We start from the raw sequence: 24,689 nt of genomic DNA on the forward strand, positions 1-24,689 counted from the left end.
AATAAATAAATTTATTGTTGAGATTAAGGTTTTTCATGTGTCTCTCATTTGAGAGCTTCTTCATTATACATTAATTCATACATTACAGTACATTAGAGCTCAAATGGAGGCTGACTGGTGTTCTACCAACTGAGGAATATGGCTTATACACGAGAGTCAGGTATAGAGGTTTATTTGTTCAGGGGTGGATGTGGATGAATATGCTTTCAGATATGAAGGTATTTGTATGTGTGTATACTGCAGATTTACCTTCCTGAAAATAATGGAAATAAAGCAGACCATGGAGAAGAAAAAAATATCAACTGCTATCATGCTAAATAACATCTGTTCTTACCTTCTCTACAGAGAGCAATATTTTAACAGTGAAGATAATATGCTGAGCATGCCCAATAACTAAGCTGTTCTCTTTTCAATAGCAAGAAAAATTTCAGGAGGAACCTGCTAACAGTGAGAGAGTCCTCAGGTTTCTAGACAAGGCAGGACAGCTTGCACAAACACAGCCTCTCTATATAGCCTGGGAACGCCTTGAGATTCCTCACCCTTTCTATTAGGAGGAAATTACCATTGCCAGGCACAACAATGCCGATAAACACCAGTGCCTAGAGCCTGCGTAACTCAGGTAAACACAGGGCTTCCTGACATGATGAAAACCACTGGGCACTTCTTTCAAGTCATTCTTCTTACACAGTGTCAGATGTGAGTGTTTAAACAGTCAGCATTTCCTCACTGAAATACTTACTCTTTTGGTTGATTAGGCTGGGCTAAGTTTGCTATGCTTTCATGTTTAATCTTAAATGTAGACTTCTGGACAGTTGTTTGAACAGTCTAGTGCAAAATGGCACCTGGTTTGGAAATACATCCTGGGACATTTTACAGGACCAACCTACTTTTTACATACAGTTTCTTAAAATCCCCTGGATTTTAAGCTTGTGTTAGAAGTCCAAACTCACAGTGACAAACAGCGTTGAAGAGTATGAGAAGAGTATGTTTACTGAGTCCACATTTAAATAGGGCAGTGAGTTTGAGCTCTGGGAACACTCATACTCTTGGTCCCTTGATCACTCAGACTGGAAACTTTGCTTGAATAAACACTGTTGCTCTATCCTCACATGCACATGAGTTTGAAGAGCAGGGGTGTGAGTGTAGCAGGATCAACACAGCCCTGGTGCTTACCTGGTAAAGTGCTGAAACTTGACTGAGGCACCTACCAAGAGCTGGGAATTGTTACCAAGTCTAGCATTTTGGACTCAAGAAAAAAGTCCAACTCCTTTATTTCTATCTTGCTCTTGTCCTCAAGCCCTGTAAACCATTCCTTTAACATTCAGTCTTCCAAAACAGAGTTTTGTGTTGGCCCTCTGCATGGGAGAGTGATTTTTGTTCCTAATGCTTGGTAGCCAGAAATATGGACTCTGTCACAAACAAGGAAAGCCTGACAAAAATTTACCTGAATATTAATTAAGAAGATGTAGTTCAGAATGGATGCAAAAGCCACAGAATGTATACCAGGTAGGTAGTTGGCCATTAACCATTAAAATGCAATTGTCACCTCTAATTGGTACTGAAGTAAAGAGCCATACATTTCCATTCTGGCTAAGCTCCTCCACAGTGTTGTCATCTGGGAGCCCAAACTGTATTTCTGGGATGGTCCAGAAGATTTGTAACATTTGGAATGGATTAAAAACTTGACATTGTAGCAAAGTGCAAACTTCCACCACATCAGGAAAACTCTAATTGTAATATTAACCATCTAGTCTTCATATACAAGAAAGTAAAAAGTACAGAAGTGACCAACAGATAAATGAGGTGTTTCTTATAAATTTACAAACCCAACAGCACAGATATAGAAAACGGAATTCCTTTTTGTGCTTTTTTAATACATCTCTTATGGTGTCTACGTGATTGCACTTGGTGTATTTGGTTACCCCACCATAGACTATAAAAAGATCCTTTAAGAGCTGGTTATCTGCTAGCTTCCTTCCATATCTGCTAAGGTCCTTTATACAGTATGCAGCCATAGGAATAATTTCTCAGTTTGGATAGTTGTCATACCTCATTTTTTTCTTTCAGCTTTGTGATCATAACAATGACAGGACTGTCTTCTTGCCAAACCATCTGCCAAAAATCATTCACGGTATTAATCATGGGTCCCTGAGTTGCAATGAAAGCTTTCTCTTTACCTCCATATCCCTGGTTTAGAAACAAACAAAAAAGCACTTACTTTAAATTCATGTGGTCAATCAATACTGCAGATGAATGTTCTAAAAGTGTAGAAAAATTAATCTGAAATAAAAAAGTTATTTGAACCGAAAGCAGTTATGACTAACAGTAGAGCAGATCAGAAATTTTTCAGTAGAACAGTTTTTCCTCTGGAAACTACTAATTTGATGAACTTAAATGGTCTCGAGAACACATTAATCCTCTAAAATTTACCTGCTTACTTGGTTTCTTTTGGCTTACTCCATTCTCCAAGTTGTTGGGGCTTTCCATCATCCATCCCTTTAACCTATGATTTATATTGCAGCAGTGTTTACAAGATAGCTTATAGTCAACAAGATACAGGAAAGAAAACGAGAACTATAAAACTGGTTTCTACAAAGATTCACGACAGAAAAAAGAGATTTAAAATACATGAATGCTTGTGGAGTCACAGGCTCTGCTATGCACCTTTGCTAAGGGAGAAGTGCCCTTATATGAGACTTTATAGGAGGGACAACATATCAGCATAGGGAGTCCCAAGACACACACAGCTGTGTAGGAGGTCAAAGAAAGGTCAGGCAAATAGTGGGAAAGCAGAGGAGAGGGAAAGCCAAGAAGAAATGGGAAAAACAAGACAATGAATTCTTATTTTTAGGGTGAAAAGGAGAAGTTATGAGTTTGTGCAATAACAGGGATCCCAACAGTAATGCTGGGGAGCCTGGCAATGTCTGAAGGGAACGAGTGAATGGAGAAAAGCTGGAGATGGTGTGAGAGCCTCTAGCCTTGGGTCTTCCTTTTGGGTGCCTTTCTCCCTGACAGCTGTTACTCATTGCACGAACCAATGGGATAGATCCTCAGCTGTCCTTCTACTCACCAACCTGCCCGAACATACTTTGTCCAAGACAGGTCTGTCAGGATCCAGCAAGCCTAATGATTTTTCATACATGGGTGGGAAGTTTCATTTCATTGCTGGGTTGTATTTTTTTTACAGTTGCTGGCAGTTCAACTGGTGTTAGCAGCAGGAGAAATCACCATATGTGGGCCTGAAGAATGGTGATATGAGGAAAAGGGAGACCTCAGAGGACTCAAAACGTGACCAGCTCATGGAAGAGCTGCTCTCCAAAGAGAACTGCTCTGCTTAGTTACATGATGATGCCTTCTTACAGAATGCTGAAAGTCCAGGATGCAAAGTGAGGCAGGGTAAGGGGCATGGGGGATGTATGGAGGATGTATGTATATATTAATGTACTGTTATTTAAATAAGCAACACCACTGTAGAGCTCTGGGGCCAAATTTCTGCTGCAGTATTACATTTATTCCAGCTGAGGATCTGGATAATAACTCTAATCAAAACATTTAATTTTGCAGGTAAGAGGACTACACTCCTAAAACATGACTGAAGTAGTTTCTTAGTAGTCTATTTAGCATACATGGTGTCATGAATTCAAGAAAGCTCTGTGTGTGTGTGAGATCAAGGACTATAACATAGCTGACACTTAGAAATAATGCTTTCCAACAGGGTTCCTGCTGGGGAAGGCTTTGCGTCATGTGACCAATATAGGGAGTAAAATGTGAACAACTGTGTGTGTTGTGGGCACATATGTATATTTAACATATCTGTTTATGCTCCTTTTCACAAACTTATTACAGTATTTATTTAATTACTTAACTGTTGATTTCAGTTCAATATATCAATTGATATATTGAAAATATTGGTATCTGTTACTGTTAAAAGGTAACCCTCTTTTCTTTATTATAAGGCAGTAAGACAATATTAAACAGTAAATAGCAAAGTAAACAAATAGTAATGCATGTATTTCTTAATGTTCTTTATAAACTATTTGATAATTTTTTTTTATTGCAACCATTTTAGTACATTCATGGCTATGTGATCTTTGTTACAAATGGCTCATGAAACTATTTCTATCACACTTATGTAGACAGACCTGGAATTATGAATGATGATGGGTAGGAATAAAGTGAGTGGCACCTGGAAAAGTCAGCTACTCACACGGCAAATAAAATATTGTCTCAAAAGGTCATGAAGAGTGTACATTTACTTACCCTAATGTAGTTAGCATTTATGTAGGTACTCAAGGAGTCAGATGGATTTTTTGGTTTCAAATACACTCTGCTTAGAGGATCTAAGAGCACAAGGAAGATAGAAAGTGAAAAGAAAACTCATAGTTAGAAGGCTTCTACAGAGAATCAAAGTCTTGCTGAAGAAAAGAATCTACTATTACTTGGGGTTGCCAAGCAGTAAAGCATTATGCACCAAACTCTTCCCTCTGCAAAGGATCATCACATGTAGCTAAGGTACCCTGATACTGCACAATGCTGCGCTGTGGAGAACCATCTCAGCAAGCTTTGCACATTGAAGCAGCACTATAAGGTCCAGGCAATGCTCAGCAAGGTCTAGTCTGTCCATGCTAGTATCAAGCTGACCTGCCTAGACTGTGACTCTGAAACCTTTGTCATGTCATTGTTCAATTACACCAATTACACCAATTCAATTATCTTTGTCTGAAGCTGTAGTGTTCAATGACTACATTGGACAGTTGGACTTAACTTAAGAAAAGTTCCCTCTGCCTGGGATGAAATCAGATATGTGTTCTTTATACCAATTCAAGTTCACTGTAAGGGCCTGGACTAGGTAATCCACATCATTCCCTTCAGTCTTGTGTCCTCGAGGATCTGACACAATTTGTGATCATTCATGTGCACTGGGACTGGAGACACAATGCCAAAATACAGGAACATTTTTCTTCACACTATTCTTTCCTTTAGTCTTGGATGATCTAGAATGGAGTAGGGGCCAGTTCTGTTGAGTAGAGAGCTGGAGGTTACTAAATCTCTCCTGCAAAGGAAGGTTTTGCTTACTCATTTTGATGATGTGATCCCCCAAGTAATACCATTTTGGAATTAAAGCCAGTAAATTCTCAAGTGCACAGTATAAAAGAAAGGGGTAAGCAGAAGGGGAGTGAGAAGGTGAGCCTATGTTGTGGCTGTCTAGAGACACAATTTCGCTTTCTTCACACCTTTTCTGAAAAAATATTCTACTATTAACAAAATGATATGGAGTTATGTCTGTGCTGAAAAAATATCTTTTCTTCTGGCAACTTGCTTAAATAATTAACTAGAATCAGTGGGGTTTTGACAGTATACAGACACCTGTTGGTTTGGAAATAGTCTCTGGATAGCTGCTTCACTAAGTGCAATCTAGGCTATGTGTTTAAAGATACATACGCGGGCGCTGAGCTGGAAAGTGGTAAGAAAACACTATTTATTGTGCGGTCCTGCTGTTTACATAAGAAATATATAATTGTTGTACATATGCTGTAGCAAAAATTGGTATTTTCAGTTGGTTTTGGGTTTATTTTGTGACTTTTCATCCTGTTCCTAAGAATTAGATAAAACCTTTGCAAATCAAAGGAAGAGGAGGGATGATCCCAAACATAAATTTCCCACTGGAGGTCACAGGAGCATCTTGGACAGGAATGGAGCCTTTGTAGAACCCAGGCTGATGTTTTGAAAGCATGTTTCTTAAAATATGCAAATGACTGCATGACTTCTAATTCAAAGTCTGTACATGGAAGTCTTCTGCAGTTAGTAGCACTATGTGAACCCTAATTAGCTTGTGTTAAAATCTCTTCATACTAGATTTTCCAACTTTTTTCACTTAGAGCTTTTTTTTCTCTTAACAATATGAGGACAGGAAACTTCTCATTCCTTTTCAGCAGAGTGGTTATTAGCCATTTCCACAAATGCCTCAGGCTACGTGGCCTTGAGAAAACACCCGCTTCCTCTAGCTCACACAATGCCTCTGATTCTGGTGTCACTTGACCTCTACCTTAAAAAACCTCTTCCAAGCAGCCTCAACATCCAGTTTAATTACCATGTCTTGAGATAAATCCCTCTGTTACTAGGGAGCAGCTAAATCAGTTTCACAGTTTCTGAGACCTCCTTCCAACTCCAATCAACGAAACAAACACTGCTTCCGAACAGGAATCTTTTATAAATTAACAGTCACGATCAGTTACGAAATAGGCAAGTGCTGTAAACTGAGCTCTGAGATGAGGAAAACCTGAGCAGTGCTAAAGATCCAGAGCCACTAAGCAATCATCAGACATAAATGGAAGTCATTAGCTTCCTCCTGAATGACAAATACCTTGGAGGTAATAATCTTTTCCCCAGGGATGGCAAAGTCTGAGAGTCTGAAGCTACAGGAGAAAGACAGATGGTGGCTGTAAGGCTGAATTCATCAATGTTTTTAAAGCATCTTGAAATGCAGCAGAGGTGTTAAGCACTTAATATTACTAATAAAATACATCTTCTACAATTTTAACGGAGGTAAAATTACTCCTGTATTCTTCCATGTATCTAGGAAGTTTGGAGTAGTTCTCTCATAAGAGTAGAAGAAGCTTTTTCTAACTCCATCTTTAACAAATCAGTATTGTCCTGAACTTACCACATTGGAGCAAGAGGATGGTCTTAAAGGGGCTATAGCTTGCCCCCATGAGTCTGCCCAGTGCAGGGAACAATCAGGGCTGGACAACCTCCTGCAATGCCACAGATACAGGAGGATCATCCACTCCATGATGTCACTTTGTCATGAAGGCATGGGGTTTTGTCCCATTGCAAAGGCTGTGTTCATTGCATGGTGGGTATAATGTGCTGTGGTCATTTTTCCTTCTTCCATTTCAACTACTATGAACTGAATTCTTTAGGGCATGGGTATGTTTGTATTCGTAGCATTTCCAAAGTAAGTCCTTTGTTACTCCTAGTCCTATCCTAGTTGCCTAAACAACAGCAAGACAGAAATACTGTAAGAAAGGCTGTCCTTAAGATGTTTCTGAATTTTTTAGCAGGAAAGGAAGACAAAAATTTTGAGGCAGACTGCTCTCACACTTGCAGCCCAAAAGGTCATAAATTTTTCAGATACTAAACCATTCTGAAATTCATTCTTCTCTATTTTGCCTAGTTTTGCTTGTAGTGTATAAATAAATCATGGGTAGTGGTATTACTTGGCAAATATTGTAACACAGAACATTGAAGAATCATACTAGACTGCATTCCCAATCTCTGCCAGGTAGGGAACAGGCTATTAGACTTTCAAATAATGCAACTGCTCCAAAACAACTCATGTATAAAACACCTGTAAACTATGCACCATTTTTTAATCCAGTTTGAATTATTTCCTGGTAATTCTAATATAATTCAGGATTTCTCAACTGAAAACTTAACGGATTTATCATGGTGAGTGCTTCTGCATTTAAAACATGCTTCAGCATTACAAAATAAAGTTTCATCCATGCAAAGGGAATCTTTTTATCTACTAAAAATATGGTCTGCCTAATATCCATTTATATTTTTTACTATGCAGTCTAATATAGATCAATTATTATAATACTAGCTATTTACAAATATTATACATGCTATGCTACTGGTGACCCCAACTAGGACACATTTTGTTGACTCACATGGATATGTAAAAGTGCATCGATGAACCCTTGTTGAATTCCGCTAAGATTCAACTATTTTTCTCTTCTGATTTGTATATATGATTTTTTTCTTTAGTCTCTGAAAGTCTGCTGTTGGCCCTATTGCCTTCATTATGGAGTAAAACTGGAGCAAATATGACTGTTTGTAGTCAGGACTGGGGAGTGCAAGGGATTTTGAAAATTCTCGGCATCAGAAAAACAGTTTTCTAGCATCTCTCTATATGTTTTCATAATAAATTACTTTGTTCATATGATTTAAATTTAACTTTCTCCTTGCCTTCAGCTGGAGTACCAGAGACAGTTTTAGCACAAGTACTTCAAGCAAGAGCTTGTAGACTTTGTGGTCTGACCCCCTAAGTCCTTTCTATCTTCATGTTACTGTGAATCTGCTGTTCTGTCCAAGGCGTTTTCATGAAGACTTTTGACATGAGGTTATTCTTCAGAAAGGGATAGGGAATGGTAACCAGGTACCTTGGATGTATTACACACACATGGATACCCACAGAATAGTGTTAAGCCACTGGCTCCTTTGTAAGCGAAAGTCCACATATAGACTAAAGTACCACAGGAATTCTGCTTCTGGTTTGATGTAGAAAAGTGAGACAGGAAGTAGAAAACATAGAGGTCTTTGAAGCTGAGGTCCTGCTTCAGGAATATGTAGTGGGGGCTGCAGGAGACAAGCAGGCAAAGGTGAAGATGTTGACTAAGAGGATGAGGAAGGAGCAGCAGGGCTGGTATTCTGCCACAGGTGAGAGACTGGGAAATCTGTGTGCAGGATTGGGAACCTGGTCAGAGGGAGAGAGACATACTACAGACTGGTGGCAGAGGGAATGCAGCAGAAGGTATGGAGCACAGTTTAACAGGAGCAATGGGGGGGGTCACAGTCAGGAGGAAGGTTGGAGAAACTGAATTTTAAGGAACTGCTTAGCCACTTGCCTCTGATCCCACACTGGCCCATCATTAGTTGAATTAGAATATTATTATAATGCAAATAACATTTAGAAAACTTAAAGCGGCATCCTACTGTTTGCATAAGAGTGTTGGCTATCTTATACTGCAACTGAAACATCTTTAACAGCAATGTAACATTTCCTGCAGTTTATAGTTTTCTATAAACACTTTTCAATAGGCATTAGTTTTATTTCACATGAGTGTGTCTGGCTGGGTAGTATCTGCACCCTGTCACAGAATTATCTCTTGGAAAACGAGAACATCCTCCAAAGCACAGAGGGTGGAGCTGGCAGGACTGGGCATTTTTAGGAGATAATCCATCAGCTCAAACGTCACTTGTCATCACAGGTGCCCCGATTCAAGAGACGCACCCAGTGCTGGGAATGGAAAAGCTGATGCGGGTGTATGAAGCAGCAGGTTGATATCATCTGAGCAGGAAACCAGAAAAGCTGTTCTATTTAATCACTCAAATAATTTCCAAACCCTCTCAGACTGGGTGTGGGATGTGCTAGTATTTATTATGAGCATGTGCCTCAATTCTCAAAATATCTTCTTTGAAAAAGTCTGGTGCTAACGCACAACAGACCTTTTGACTTCTGTCAAAGACAGTTACAAAGGGCCTGTCAGTGAGTAGCTGTGGTGCACACCAGCAGCATGCTTGGATTCAAAATGTGCCATGGAGCTGGCAGCACATCTCAGTTAACTGGAGGTGAAGACACACAGGCACGCTGGTTCTCAAAGCTCATCAGCATTAACCACAGCCCAGCTGTTGTGTCCCAGTTCAAAATACATACTGCAGTGAAATAGGACTCATCGCATTTGCCAGGTGTTGCTGAAGGTGAACCTGATGGTGGCTGGGACAGCTGGGACGTGAGATGCTAAGGGAAGGGAGAACTCCTTTCAAAAATCTGCCAGTCAGGTGGAGGGAGGCCTGGTGATATCTTGTCTCCACTGCAGCTGATGGCAAAAGTCCTGCTGTCGTCAAAGGGGTCAGGATTTCACCCTCCATGTACATCCTGTTGACACTGGGCCAGACTCTAAGGGATGCTGAATTTTCTGACTGTTAGGTATATAACTTGCATTAAGTTACTTTCTTTTTTTGATTCCCTTTAACATTTCTTGACTGCACTCAAAGGCACACAGCTGTTGGTTAAACAGATGAACTATCCTTGAACACAATGGAAATTTTATTGGAGGCTGAAGAGAAGCAAGGACTCTACACAAGTTTCTTTCCCAGCTACATATCACATTTCTGAGACAAATCTAGAGGCTGAAGGCCACCAGTTTTCATTAATTTAACTGCAAGGCCATTGTATGATGTGAACAAATTACAATGTGTTCAGGCTTGGTGAGAGAAACTTCATCATTTGAATTTGAATTACTAACATGTAACATAGGCCCACAAGGACAATCTAGAGACGATTAGAAAACAAATTTCTAGTTGATAGGATATGCTGTCATTTTAAAAGTATTCTTCATTCCAAACATAAGCAAAGAGATGTGTTTACATTTTTCTGTGGGAGTGTTCTGCAAAATTTGAATCGCTGAACTTTTTCACTTTAGTGATGTCAAAATTTATAAAAACTCAACTATTCATGTCTATATTTAGTGCAATGCTAAAACTTCTGCAGCCTATTTTGAAACAGAACACAAAACCAAAATGCTTAATAAAAGAGAAATGGAATATCTTATTATCTGCCAACAAATGCTATGAAAATAGCTGCATTTCAGAGAGATGTATTTTGAAGGAAAACTATTCCACTGAAAAGCTTTCAGTCACCTCTAATTATAACAAAGCAATTGTTATATGAATTTGGGCCAATGAAAATACAGAAGCAGTATAGAAGGCAGCAACAAGTTTACAGCAACAAAGAGACAGCACTGTGTGAGGGTGGCTTTCTTACTCCTGCAAACAGATTTCCCCAAAGACAATTAGCATACAGAGAAGAAAACCCCAACCACCAGAGGATTTAAAAAGATGGAAGCCCACTAGAACAAAGGATAAGTAGCACTTGCTTTTTGTAGTCTGAGTTTTTTTAGTCCCAAGTAGCTTCCTCCAACCAGACGGAATTCAGTGACTGCAAGACAATTTGTGCTGTGATGGATGAGCTTCTGTGAGGCATGGCACATCTCTCTCTACTCATCTGCCTGAGTTGCCTTTCAGAGAAAATCATCAAGCACTTCAGAACATGCCTGGGATGCTGCCAACATGTGTACCTACTAAGGCATCCAATGAGAGTTCTGCATTTGCCAGTCCTACAGCACTGGGCTTCTGTTTTCTTTCTACATAGATTATAACTACAAGTATGAATGGGTACACAACAAGCAAATATAAAGACAGCTGGATTTTCACAGCAATACGTTCCCAAAGCAGGACTAAACGTCATATAGGAAACCATGGGCTAACTCACTTACTTGGCAAAATTGTTTTATAGCGATTTTTAGTTCCATGACTCGGGATGTCAATTTCTTTGGGATCCACAAAATTCATTGGTATTTCCTATAAAAAATAAATTAAATCAGATTGATGTTTCCAAACGAGCCATGCAGGAAATTATCACCAGAAGGCCATCTGCTGTTACACAACTGTCTTTTGACATCAAAGTTATTAAGAAAAAAAGTGGTTCCCACCTCAAGCCTGTCAACACCCTTCCTTTAATAAACACAAGGAGTTGCATATTGAAGGGGTGACTTCCAAGGAACACTTCTGAAGAATTATTAAAAAAAAAGTTTTTACAGGATTAGGAGCGAGGTTAAAATGCACAATAGTTGTAGAAAAGTGGAGTTCAAAAGTGCAGTACTGTGTCAGAAAAGAGAATTTTTTACATAATTGGGGGAGGAACTTTGAAAATAATTAAATATTAATATATGGCAAACGTTTTTTTTAAATGTTGTGCTAAGTCCTTAACAATGTCATTCAAAGACTTCACTTGCCTTTTATTTAAACAACTAGAATGAAGTGCCTTAGTCTTTTGCATTCAATGACTCAAAATTAATAAAAATCTAAATCTATTTTTCCTACTTCTCATTTTGATCTTTTAGTGACTGATTTGCACTGTCTTCTTTAAATATGCAGATGTGCAAGTAACTAATGTGACAGTTTCCTTGAAGTGCCAAAAATATACAAATGATAAACTCCCAATGAACTTAAAATCAATGTTTTTCAAGTTGTTTGTCAGCATGAAAAGTAGAAATCCTCCAATTTTACATGAACACAATGTTTAACTTCTTTTAAGGGAGGGTAAGAATAATTTTGATTTTGAGGTCCCAAACCAGTGTTTTTACAGTTGAATAAAAACAACCTTTTTAAAATGGCAAGATGAAATATATAGGGGTTTTTTTTCCTAATTGTGGGGGATGTTTTACCAACCAAAACAATCTGGCAAAATCACATTAAAAATTCTTCAGTTGACTCAAATCTTCGTCTTTTTACTGAGTTTTTTTTTTGGCCACCATTATTTAAATTATCTTAGGGTAAGCTGGAATTTGATCTTCAGTAAATTAATACTTCTACTTAAAAGAACAGCAACTACTAGAGATTTGGAAATTTCATGCTAGCCTGGGACATTTATCCTAAGAGACAACAGCATATTAAATAATTACCTCTTACAGTCACATAGGAACATGAGGAGGATCTTTTGGCTTCAATCACTGGAAAATCTACTCAAATATTTTCCTTCAAAATCATGTGGTTTCTAATTCTACAGGTGCAGGGCTGCCCAGGACTTTGGCACAGATGAGATGCATGGCCACTGTCCTTGAGACACGAACTCTGGTCCTGCTTAACATGACTGACTTCTGCAGGGGTTTTTTTTAGAGGAACTGGGATGAGGCCTCTAACCAAGGATGCACCAACAGCAGACCTTTACACAGGTTCACCAAACAGGGAAAGCCCTCCTCTCGCTTTTCTGCTCAAAGAGATGGCAAAGTTAAGTAAAATTTAGAGTGTTTATAATGAAATGCTGAGATTTGTTTCTGCTTCCCAACTTGGCTTCCCGACATGATACTGTGTGAGTATATATTGATTCTTATTTTTCTACCTTCTCCGCCTTACATGGATGTGCTTTGTGGATCTTTATTCTCCCTCTTCTTCCTCAATCTTCTCTTTGCTTTTCAGCTGACTCCTCAGAAGAAAGACTTGCTGTGTCAGGCCAGCCAAAGTGGTGCTGCTAAGATACTCCTTCCTAGCAGGTACTTCACCCAGTCCTTTTTCAGCTCCCTGTACTGCCATCTATATGATGCTTTTGCTATGTGTGGGATATTCTCACTTGTAAGACTTCATGCCTGCATAAATTTCATCCCTATTACCTTAAGTCAAACCACTGAAACAGGAGCCAGGCCTAAAAGAGTTAACTGAGATATCTTGGCCTGCTAAGAAACCCCAATACCTGTTTTGCTAGAAGAACATTTTAGGAGCGCTGGTTAATATCATGTTCTGTTCTGCTCACTGGACCAAAGGCCTTATTATAGAAAGAATAGGAGTAGTACACACATGGTAATAAATTAGGTAAACTAGACATTTGAACAAGATCTAGAAGGCCCAGAGCCAGGATTTTGCAAGCTTGAAGAATTCAGGTCACCTAATTGGTCAAATTGAGGAAGACGTCCATGGCGACCACCAGAGGGATGAAGGCTTGAGGAGAAGACCCCCAGAGCAGAAGACTGGCATGTCTAGAAAGACTCCGCCCAGAGACTAGCCTACTTATTAATATGTATGTTAAATGATGCAACTATGTATCTAAAGTGTATAAAATTGCTTGCTTTTGCACTTCCAAGTCGAGCAAGTTTGTCCAGTGCGAGCTGGCTTGCTGCTCCCAGTGTTGAATAAAAAAATACCTTGCTGCTTAAAGACACAAAAGTCTCTTCATACTGTATTTTTCGGATTCACCATGTCACCTCTGTCCTGCTTCTGATGCCACTTTCTCCTCCGCAGAACTACAAAATGAGCTCCCTCACCCTCCTCATCTTTATCTCTGACTTTTACCACTTCCCAACAGTGATCTCCATGAGACTCTCAGCCCTGGCCCTTGGGGTCCAAACTGTTCCAAGTGGCTGACCTAGCGCTTCCCTGCCTCAGTTCTGGGTTAGTATAAAGACCACCAGTGAATGGCTTCTGAAAGGTTTCCCTGCTGAACTGTATACCAAGAGAGAGCAAGATGCTACACCTGTGTTTAATGTGATCTATGTCTGTCATCTACAGAGACTGGAAAAAGATGTGTGAGGAAGAGAGAGTCCTCTGCCTCCCCAGCCAGCGATGGTGGTCAGTGAGGCTCTCCCAGCTGCCCGGTTCTCTCCCTTGCTACGCCTGCTGAAATTTTTAAATAGTTCATCATTTGTCCAGTTACTGACAGATGCCATCAAGTTGAAAACAGAAACACATTTCTCTGGGCCAACAAGGTCCATTAATAATATTCATCACTTACGTCCTGTAAACAATTTCTAATCAGTGGGCTCCTCCCAGTTGTAAGCACTTGTGAGGCCAAGGGCACAGACAGAAACCTGACAATACCTCATGGATCACAGCCACAGACAAGCCACTTATTCAGAAACTGGCTGTGAGAAACAAGAGATTATTCTAGAAAATAAAATAAATCAGGATTTTTATTTATTAACAGGGGAGCAAATAAGCCCAGCAGACTGCAAATAACATGAACATGTGAAAATTAGCATACGAAGTCTGTAGCTGTATAGGCTATATATATATAGAATTGTTTTACTAAATGCATATATTTAATTAAATAATTGCAAATAATGTATAAGCTGCACACATTCATGAACTCACTCACATGCAATTATAAATGCATGTGCATACTGTTCATGGGTTACTTTCCCTCTCTGAGCAATACTCTTCTAATAACAACTATCCTGGCTCACATTAGCCTTTCAATGCTACAACTATTCATACACTTGAAGAGATATTATTTGGGCCTCTGAAAGAAAATGTGGCAAAATTTAGGAAAATTGAGGCAGGTAGTCATTATACTGATACCTCTATTTTTATGAGGACTAATTTTTATAAATTTAACAGTCTGGCACTTTTCCATTCAGGACTGTATTTCCTGACATTCCAGTATTTTGGGAATAATAAATTTTATCTTTTGTCACCAACTTCAGATATTCTGTCTTTTGAATAGTAGCAGCTCAGGCTACTACATAAGTATATGCTGGGCAATTTATATTTCTTCCTCTTTGCAAATCAGGTATATTCTCCCAGCTAAAAATACCCCAATTTTTTGTCAGCATTATTAAAAAAAAAACAAACAAGAATATAGCTTAATAAATATTATGGAAAAATATTTTGCAGGTAATTTAAATTTTTTTTACAATAAAAATAAGTAATGTCCCCTTAATTGTTAATAAAAAATTAGGTTTTAATTAAAGAAGTCAAAATAATCTGAAACTGCTCATGTTTAGTTTTCCAGAGATACTTTGAACATTTTTCAGCTTTTTTCACACTTGGAAGTTTTTCATGGGAGCTAATAATTTTAATGTCCAAAAGACTGTCTTACTGTATTTCTTTAGCTAGTTAAAACAAGCTGAGTGAGCAGAATGGGTGAAGCTTATATATGGCGTTCTTTGCATGCCTCAAGTTCCTACTAAAGCTATTATCCGTAGCAAGGAAAATAGTAAACAGATACAGTTCAACAGCTTCATCTTGAAATATGTTGCAAAAAATGGATTAAAAATGGAATAGGCAAGTCATGATCTTTTCAATAAAATTCTGTGGAAACACTGAACAGCCAAAGTCATGTTGTGCCCCACTGAGAGACAAATAAAATGTGACTCTCTATCTACCCAAAGCTGTGCACAAATGCTGTGTGAGAGGATTCGGGTAAACAGGATTCTATAAGGTGCCAAGTTGTCTGTACAAACTGTCTCCTAACATGGGGGGGGGTTTAAGCATGACGAAGTTATTTCTTCTGACTTTCCTGCCTAAGCAGCAGAATGGCAGAGAACCTATGGCATAACTGGTGATAAAAGTATTTTGGATGCTTGTAATTTTTTCTGTGTACACTGTCTGACCACTTTTTGGTAAAAGAATTGAGGGATTTATTTTTCTTAAGCAAATGACTTTTATTATAAACCCTGTTTTTTTAAAGATTAATAAAAGGGCTGCTTTGTAAGATGATATTATTCACAACAAAAAGTGATTTTTAGAGTAAGATGGCATTCATCATCTATTGACTTACATGCAAAAATTGGGAAAAAAATGAAAGCCAAGGGATCATGTGCTCTAGTATGTTTAATAAGAAGTGCATTGTTTGTATGTCTTTTTTAGACCTGTAGTCTGCTCAAGAGGTTATATATGTCTTCCAGCTCTTACATGCCTTGCTAGGTAATACTTGTAAAAGCAAAAAAAGTTAGGCTTAGGTTGAGTAGCTGATCATATTAGGTTCCTCCTCTCTGGTATCCTCTGATAGCAACTGGTAGCAAGGCATCTAAGGGAACTAGAACAGGACAAGCTTTTCTTTGTATAGCACTGGTCATCTGATACTGCTCTTTTGGCATGAAAAACCATGAATATTCACCTTCTCCTTGCAATTAGGATTTTATAGACTTCTGTTAGGGCCTCTCATAGTCTCTTCCCTAGGCAGAAGAGTCCTGGGTCCTGGTCAATTTAGTATCTCCTGATACAGAAGCTGCTCTACTCTATAGTTATGTTCACCATATTCGGTATGTGCTTTGAGATGGGGAGATTGGAGCAGCCTGCAGTTGTGAATGCATTATAGACTTTTTCCAGTCTCATAAAGATTCTGTATTATTCTGTAGTTATTTTCCCAAGATTCTTAGCTTTCTATTTCAGAACCAATCAAAATATACAAAATTATTTTCTCCCAAATGCATAACATTTTATTTATCAACCTCGGATTTCCTCTGCCTCATCACCATCATAAAATCTTTCTGTAATTTTTTTGAAGTCTATTTTTCATTTTACTACCCTGGGTAATCCAGTGTCATCATCAAACTTCACCATCTAACTATTTATTCCATATGCCAGATGACTTACGAGCATCTTTCTCAGTATCAGCTCCAGAACAGATGCCTCTGGGACTCCACTTGTGACCTCCTTTTACACTGAGAAGCAACAAATCCTTCTGGTGCTGCACTGTATTGATTATTCATCACTCGATTGCATTTATTCGTATATCTATTGGCTTCTTTCTTTATTTTGATTCATTCCAGTTTCTCTGATTTAGACATTGGATTTCTAGGCATGCAGTTCTCTGAATCTCTTTTGGAGCCCTTCTGAAAAAGTGCTGCCTCTAGCCCTCTGATTCCTCATCTGCTGAAGCATAAGTATTGGTTACACTTGGCCAGTCAATACATCAGTAAACGCACATACGAACTCCTTTAGGGTTAGTGACTACCAGCTTACTCCAGTGAGTAACTTCCATTAATTTTATTGATTTGTTCTAGAATCTCTTCCATTAATGCTTCATTCTCAAACAGATCCCCCAGTGATCTGCTTAAACCTATTCTTGCCACAGATGTAGGAAGTTCCCTAAGTTCTTCTATAGTCAACACAGATGTAAACAATGCAGTCACTTCTCACCTACTGCTTCAACTTCTCCAAATCACTGTTCTGCCATTTTGGTCATCAGTTGATCCTTGTACCCTTTGGTAAGTTTTGTGCTTTTGATCTGTTTAAAAACGAAGTTATGATGCTTTTAATTCAAAATCTGTTTTGGCCTGCCTTACTCAGCTTTCACATTCAACTGGCATCAGTTTATGCTCTTTTCTAATTCCCTTGTAAAAGATGTGTCCTTTTTTCTTATAGCTTCTTTCATTTGAGTGGTTTGCATTACCAGTCTTTTTCAGAATCACAGAATAGGCCCAGTTGGAAGGGACCCACAAGGATCAAGTCCAACTCTTACCCCTGCACAGGACCCTCCCCAAGAGTCATACTATGTCTCTGAGAGTATCGTACAAATGCTTCTTGAATTCTGCCAGGCTTGGTGCTGTGATCACTTCCCTGGGGAGCCTGTTCCAGTGCCCAATCACCCTCTGGGTGAAGAACCTCTTGCTAATATCCAACCTAAACTTCCCCTGACACAACTTCACGCCATTCCCTTGGGTTCTGTCACTGGTCACTACAGAGAAGAGATCAGTACCCGCCCCTCCTTTTCCCTTCACAAGGAAGTTGTAGACCGCAATGAGGTCTCCCCTCAGTCTCCTCCAGGCTGAACAAACCAAGTGGCCTCAACTGCTCCTCATACGGCTTCCCCTCAAGGCCCTTCACCATCTTCGTTGCACTCCTTTGGACACTCTCTAATAGCTTAATATCTTTCTTATATTGCAGTGCCCCAAACTGCACACAGTGTTCAAGATGAGGCCGCACCAGTGCACAGCAGAGGGGGACAATCCCCTCCCTTGACCGGCTAGTGATGCTTTGCCTGATGCCCCCCAGGACACAGTTGGCCCTCCTGGCTGCCAGGGCACTGCTGACTCGTATTCAACTTGCCATCCACCAGGACCCCCAGGGCCCTTTCCACAGCACTGCTTTCCAGCATCTCATTCCCCAGTCTGTAAAAAGAGCAAGGGCTGCTCCATCCTAGGTGCAAAATCCAGCACTTTCCCTTGTTGAACTTTATGTGTTTGGTGATTGCCCAGTCCTCTAACTTGTTGAGGTCTCTCTGCAAGGCCTCCCTGCCTTTGAGGGAGTCAACAGCTCTTCCTAGTTTTGTGTAGTCTGCAAACTTGCATCCCTTCTATTCCTGGGTCCAAGTCATTTATGAAGATGTAGAAGAGCACAGGGCCTAAGATGGAGCCCTGTGGAACCTCACTAGTTACTGGTCACCAGTCTCATGTCACCCCATCCACTACTACCCTCTGTGCTCGACCTGTGAGCCAGTTGCTCACCCACGACATGATGTGTTGATCCAGCTGTGTGCTGGACATTTTGTCCAGAAGGATCCAGTGAGAGACAGTATCGAAAGTTTTAGTGAAATCCATAAAGATTTCATCACCTGGCTTCCCCTGATCAACTAGGTGGGTTACCTTGTCACAGAAGGAAATCAGGTTGGATAAGCAGGACTTTCCTCTCAGGAAGCAGTGCTGACTGTGACCAATGACTGCATTGTCTTTCAGGTGTCTTTCAATATCTTCCAGAATAATATTATTCTCTATAACTTTACCAGGCACTGAAGTGAAACTGACAGGCCTGTAGTTTCTGGGGTTCTCCTTCTTGCCCTGCTTGAAATTGGGACAATGTTCGCCATCTGGGACCTCTCCGGACTCTCAAGATTGCTCAAAAACCATCAAGAGAGGTTTTGCCATGACATCAGCCAGCTCTTTGAGGATTCTGGGATAAATCTCATCAGGTCCCATAGATCTGTAGGGATCCAGCTGAGGCAGCAGATCCCGCACAATTTCAGGATCGACTGGGAGTTGATCATTCGCACAGTCATGGTCCTCCAGCATTCATGTTGAAGACAGATGCAAAGGAAGTGTTAAACACCTCTGCCTTGTCTTTATCCTTGTTTGTGAGGTGACCATCCTCATGTTGTAACAGGCTGACGATATTTCTGTACTGCCTCCATTAATGTATTTGAAAAAACTCTTTTTATTGTCCCCCACATTTCTGGCCAGCTTCAACTCCAACTAATATGTTGTAATGTGCTTTCCCTGACTGAGTTTTTGTGCTTTGACTTGTTTCTACCTAGCCACTTTCTTCATTTTAGATTCTTACCCTTTTTACTGATAAGTACACTTGTAAAGCACTTCAGTTTTTTTGGTCTTGAGTATATTCGGCTGCTGTATGGCATGCTTGTTAAAGATATTTGGACCTTGAGACAAAAGTACCTTTTGGACAGGGACTGTGGGTGTTTTTGTCTGCTCCAAAGTAATTTATAGTGACTAAAAGTTTAGTGCTCAAATTGCAAACATACATGATGTTTACATGGGAATAAACAAAATCTCCAATTATTACTGTGTTTTCTGTCACCATAGCCTTTATGATTTCTTTGAAACTGTCACAGTGTTACAGTGCTGGCCATTTGTATTGTAGCTTTAATACGACATTTATCCCATCTATGAATGGAATTTCAAACCCAGAGGAATCTGTTTTATCCATGGATATGACTGACAAAAAACATAAATACCACCTTCAAACTGTCTAATCTGCCCTGTGGAAATTAGTTGTACCTTGACATTAAAGTGTTGCCTGACTATTTTCTCCCCATAGTTTCTGTTGTTCCAGTTACGTCAAAAATTCTCATTTAAAGCTTGTTGTTAAACTCACCATGAATTCTGTTTGAAGTAAATGAGAACATGCAACTGCATCTCGAAGCTGCTGCCGTGTCAGGACGCGGCCAGCTGACTGTAGGTATTCCATCGCTACTTTTTCTCGTGGGGTTGGCACAGTGATGAAAGGTTCAACACTTCCCAAGCTGCTCATATCCAAAGTCAGTGAGACATTGGACCCTCGTCTGCATTAGAAAATAATTAACACAGTTATGCGAGATCTGTGTTACCATGTCTCATTTTCATGCAGCTGATCCTGAATTATTTATGCACCCTGACTTTCTGTATAGTCCCTGATAGATTTGGGTATGCAAAGACTGCAAGAGTGGCTTCACTGGTAGCACTGAGTGGCCAGAAAACCAAGACTATACATACTACCTATTCAATCTAACAACCTGCAAGAACAGTGCACTAGGGAGCAACTCTTTGGATTATTCTTGGAAGCAGAGCTGTTCCCTATATGCAACCTTATCATTACAAACGTCAAATGTGAAAGTGATATCTCAGTAAGGAAGAAACGTTTCACAGAAAAACACCAGGGAATATATTTCTAACTGATACATATAACAACCTGAAACAAAATTCACAGTTATGTCAGGTGTACGTTTAAGAATCTACTGCAATATATAGAATGGAGGGAGAAAAATTGATAAAATCAGCAGAAATAAGTGGAAAGCCAGCGCAAACATTGTGAGTATCAAAACAGCAGAAAATGTGTCATGTTAGGTAGGAGGGAAGGGCAAGGCAATAAACAAGCTGTGTCCCAGGAGGAGGAATGGTCACAGACTTAGAGGGGTTATTTGGAAATGCCAAAAGTCTCTTGCAGGACAATCACATTCAATTTCTACAGGAAAATAAAGTTGGATTCAACAACAACTCTGAGCTGTGAAAATACAAATAGAGGACATTCCAGTGTGCTTGGTATGAGCCCTGTTCTTTTTGTGGCTTTCTCCAAACAATGTTTAAGAAAACTGTCTTTTTTCATAGTTTCAACCCATCAATCAAATGCTATTTACTCAACTTTTAACTTTAGGCATACTGATTGCAATAGATCCATGCTCTGTGAATTGTGATGACACAAATCTCTAGGCATTAATCAATGTTTTTGTGTTTACTAAACAGAAATCAGTACTATAAGACTGACGGACTCAGCTGTCTGAACTGGACTAAAGTCGCTCAGCTCAGTGTAAAAGTCTATAACATTTACCAAGCAGCTATGCCCATACAGAGATAGGACAATGCCAGTTTGATTCCTGCCTCTGCATATGTATACCTCTCCATTCATGTATACTTATGGGGAAGTTCTTTGGATTCTAGCTGCTCTACCATGCTCAGATATATACAAAGAAAACATAAGATTGTCTCAAGTCTCTCCTAACAGTCATCCTGCCAGATCAGAATACAACTCTACACTTTGACCACTGAATAATCTATTATCCAGATCAGAATACAACTCTACACTTTGACCACTGAATAATTTATTATCCAGTAATTCCAGTTTTTATGTTAGAACTCTGCTTGGTTGGGTGCATTTCTTATCTGCAGAACTCTGCTGGCTGAGTGTGACTGCACACCTCTCTGGACACTAGAGTGTTGTTAAGATATAACTGTCCCTTTTACAGTAATAGCACATAATATTATAAATATGATACAGACATCATCAGATAGTATCTGTGAGGCAAGTGCTACTAATACTGGGGGAATGTTTTCCTCTATAGAATCACAGAATCATTAAGGTTGGAAAAGACCTTCAAGGTCATTGATCCAACCTTTGATCAAACACCACCATGTCAACTAAACCATAGCACTAAGTGCCACATCCACCTGTTTCTGGAATACTTCCAGGGACCATGACTCCACCACTTCCCTGGGCAGCCTGTTCCAGTGCTTGACAACCCTTTCAGTGAAGAAATTCTGTCTTATGTCCAACCTGAGCCTCCCCTGGTGCAACTTGAGGCCACTTTCTCTTGCCTGTTGCTGATTGCCTGGGAGAAGAGGCTGACCCTCACCTTGCTACAACCTCCTTTCAAGTGGTTGTAGAGAGCGATAAGGTTTCCCCTGAGCCTCCTTTTCCGCAAGCTGAAGACCCACAGTTCCCTCAGCCATCTCTCACAGGACATGTGCTCCAGACTCTTCACCAGCTTCATTTCCCTCCTCTGGACAGGCTTCAGTGTCTTGAAGTGAGAGGCCTAGAACACAACAGAACACTTGACTGGTGAGGTGCAGCCTCACCAGTGCCAAGTACACCAGTGCTGCCCTGGTTGTGCTGGCCACATTATTTTTCATAGAAGCCAGGATGCCATTGGCCTTCTTGTCCACCAGGGCACACTGTTGGCTCATGTTCAGCTGGCTGTTGACCAGCACCCCCAGGTACTTTTCTGCTGGACCCCTTTCCAGCCACTCTGCCCCAAGCCTGTAGCACTGCCTGGGATTGTTGTGACAAAAGTGCAGGACCCAGCACCTTGCCTTATTGAATCTCATACCGTTGGCCTCAGTCCATCGATCCAGCCTGTCCAGATCCCTCTGCAGAGCTCTTCTACCCTCCAGCAGATCAACACTCCTGCCCAACTTAGTGTCATCTGTGAACTCACTGAAGTTGCACTCAATCCCCTCGTCCAGATCATCAATAAAGATAACTGGGAGCTGGGGTTGTTTAGCCTGGAGGAGGCTCAGGGGAGATCTCATCACTCTCTACAACTACCTGAAAGGAGGTTGGAGCCAGGTGGGGGTTGTTCTCTTCTCCCAGGCAACTATCAGTAAGACAAGAGGGCGTGGTCTTAAGCTCCACCAGGGGAGGTTTGGGTTGGATATTAGGAAGAAATTCTTTACAGAGAGGGTGATCGGGCATTGGAATGGGCTGCCCAGGGAAGTGGTGGATTCACCATCCCTGGAGGTTTTTAAGATGAGACTGGATGTGGCACTTAGCACCATGGTCTAGTAACCGCGGTGGTAGTGGATCAAGGGTTGGACTTGATGATCTCCGAGGTCCTTTCCAACCCAGCTGATTCTATGATTCCTTGATTCTATGATTAAACAGGACTGGCTTCAATACTGAGCCCTGGGGAACCCCACTAGTGACCAGCTGCCAACTGGATGTAGCACCATTCACCACCTCTGGTCTACATCAAAAGTTGCTTGTGTTAATACTTGCATTTTACTGCTCTTTCATTATTCATTGCTGGCCCACAGGTATTTGTTTGCATGCACATTTGAGCAATGTAACCGTATGAGCATAACACATTTTTTTTTGTTCAGGCACAACTTCGATGTACTTTTCTTCCTCTTATACATTTCAACAGTAATTTTTTTTAAATGAAAAGATTTATATCATGTCAGTCTGCATGAATAGAAATTACTCCAGTCACCTGTCACTCACCTGTCACTTAGCACAGCAAAAAGCAACAATGGCCAAGAGACAAGGCCACCTGGTGGAATCAGTGAATCTCACATTGTGCCATTGCGTTCACAAGCCTACTTCAGCTTTACTTCAGCTTAGGTGATGGGTGGGTGGCAGCAAAGGCTTTGCTGCCCAGGCCCACAGATGGTAACAGTGAGTCAGTGATGGAAGTGGAGGTGGAAGGGGCGAGAGGCAGCTGAGGTGTCTGCAAGTGGCTGGCTGCCTCCAGGGGTAGATGGGGACAATTTCTGCTGTCACAAGGAAGTGTGTGGGGTATGATTCTGCTATTTTGCTAAAAGGTAGGCAGAAGTGAAGTAGCATTCATAGCAGAAATAGCGAGTAACTGATATATGCAAAAAATACCAGTATTGCTCTGTGACTCGCTACACACCCTGCATGGCACTGAAGCCCTGGCTGGCAGTACCAGCACTGATGCCCAGATCCAGAGCCGTGACAACCTGGGAGGTGGGCACACCATGAGCCGGCTATGGTGGCCGCTCTCAGCTGGACCCTGCAGGAGGGTACTGGCTCACATACCCATCCCATTTCCCTGGGGACTACCCCTGCCTGTGGGAGAAGTCAGTCCCCAGCTCCAGGTCATTTCTCAAGGAAAACATCCTGTTAGACCTCTCTGTCATAAAAACTCTCCTGCACAAGCACCTCTTCTGACTGTGACTAGCAATTTATTCCATGGAAAAAGGCAGTCTTTCAAACAGGTGGCTCTGAGGGTATATATCCCAAATCCAGTCTTTTGAAAACCATCCAGAAATCCAAAGAAGAGCTGTGCAATGAATCCCTGGGAAACTGTTTAGGCTACCTTTGGTTGAGAAATAGGTAGCAATTTAGACCCAGACATAATTCTGGGAGAGCCTACTGGGATTTCCTAATATAGAGGAAAAGTATTCTCATTGTCCAGTAACAAAGTACAGTGAAAATGTTAATATTTTCTTTGGCTTTTACATTGTTATAACTGACAGTCTTGGCAAAAAGGCTATTTCCTTTTTAACAACAACAAAAAATATACCTGATCTAATTATAACTGTGAGTTTATAGCTTTTACCATTTATGGGGATTATTGGTGAATACTGGTGTTGAGGATCAAATAACTTACTCTGGAAAGAAGAACTATTTTTTACGTACATATTTAATGCAGTAAAAGCTACATTTTTTGATTGAATAAAATCTGAATATAGGGCAGGAAATAGTTACCTGAAGGATAGCAATCCTTTTAGAAAGTCCATAAGAGGATATATAATAGAAAATAGCTCTAAAGGTAATTCTTTCATAAATATGGGCATCTCAAAGAACCCTTTTGAAATATGCTTCAGTTAATAATTTTTTTAAAATAATGTTTACATACATTAGCAATACTAACTATTACCAATATTAGCATTAATTAT

General features: G+C 40.2%; 1 protein-coding gene across 3 annotated transcripts in view; it reads right to left on the minus strand.

The window, feature by feature from the left end:
- The window catches only part of PTPRR (protein tyrosine phosphatase receptor type R), a 144,638-nt gene that overhangs the window by 15,676 nt on the left and 104,273 nt on the right, over positions 1-24,689 (minus strand). For all 3 annotated transcript variants that reach the window (XM_032688939.1, XM_032688940.1, XM_032688941.1), the window contains 4 exons: positions 19,891-20,077; positions 11,064-11,148; positions 4,261-4,340; positions 2,050-2,187 (listed from right to left, as the gene is read on the minus strand). In XM_032688939.1, the coding sequence (XP_032544830.1) occupies positions 2,050-2,187; positions 4,261-4,340; positions 11,064-11,148; positions 19,891-20,077 (490 nt within the window). The remainder of the gene's footprint in view (positions 1-2,049; positions 2,188-4,260; positions 4,341-11,063; positions 11,149-19,890; positions 20,078-24,689) is intronic.

Source organism: Chiroxiphia lanceolata, chromosome 5, assembly GCF_009829145.1.
Source record: "Chiroxiphia lanceolata isolate bChiLan1 chromosome 5, bChiLan1.pri, whole genome shotgun sequence".
NCBI lineage: Eukaryota > Metazoa > Chordata > Aves > Passeriformes > Pipridae > Chiroxiphia > Chiroxiphia lanceolata.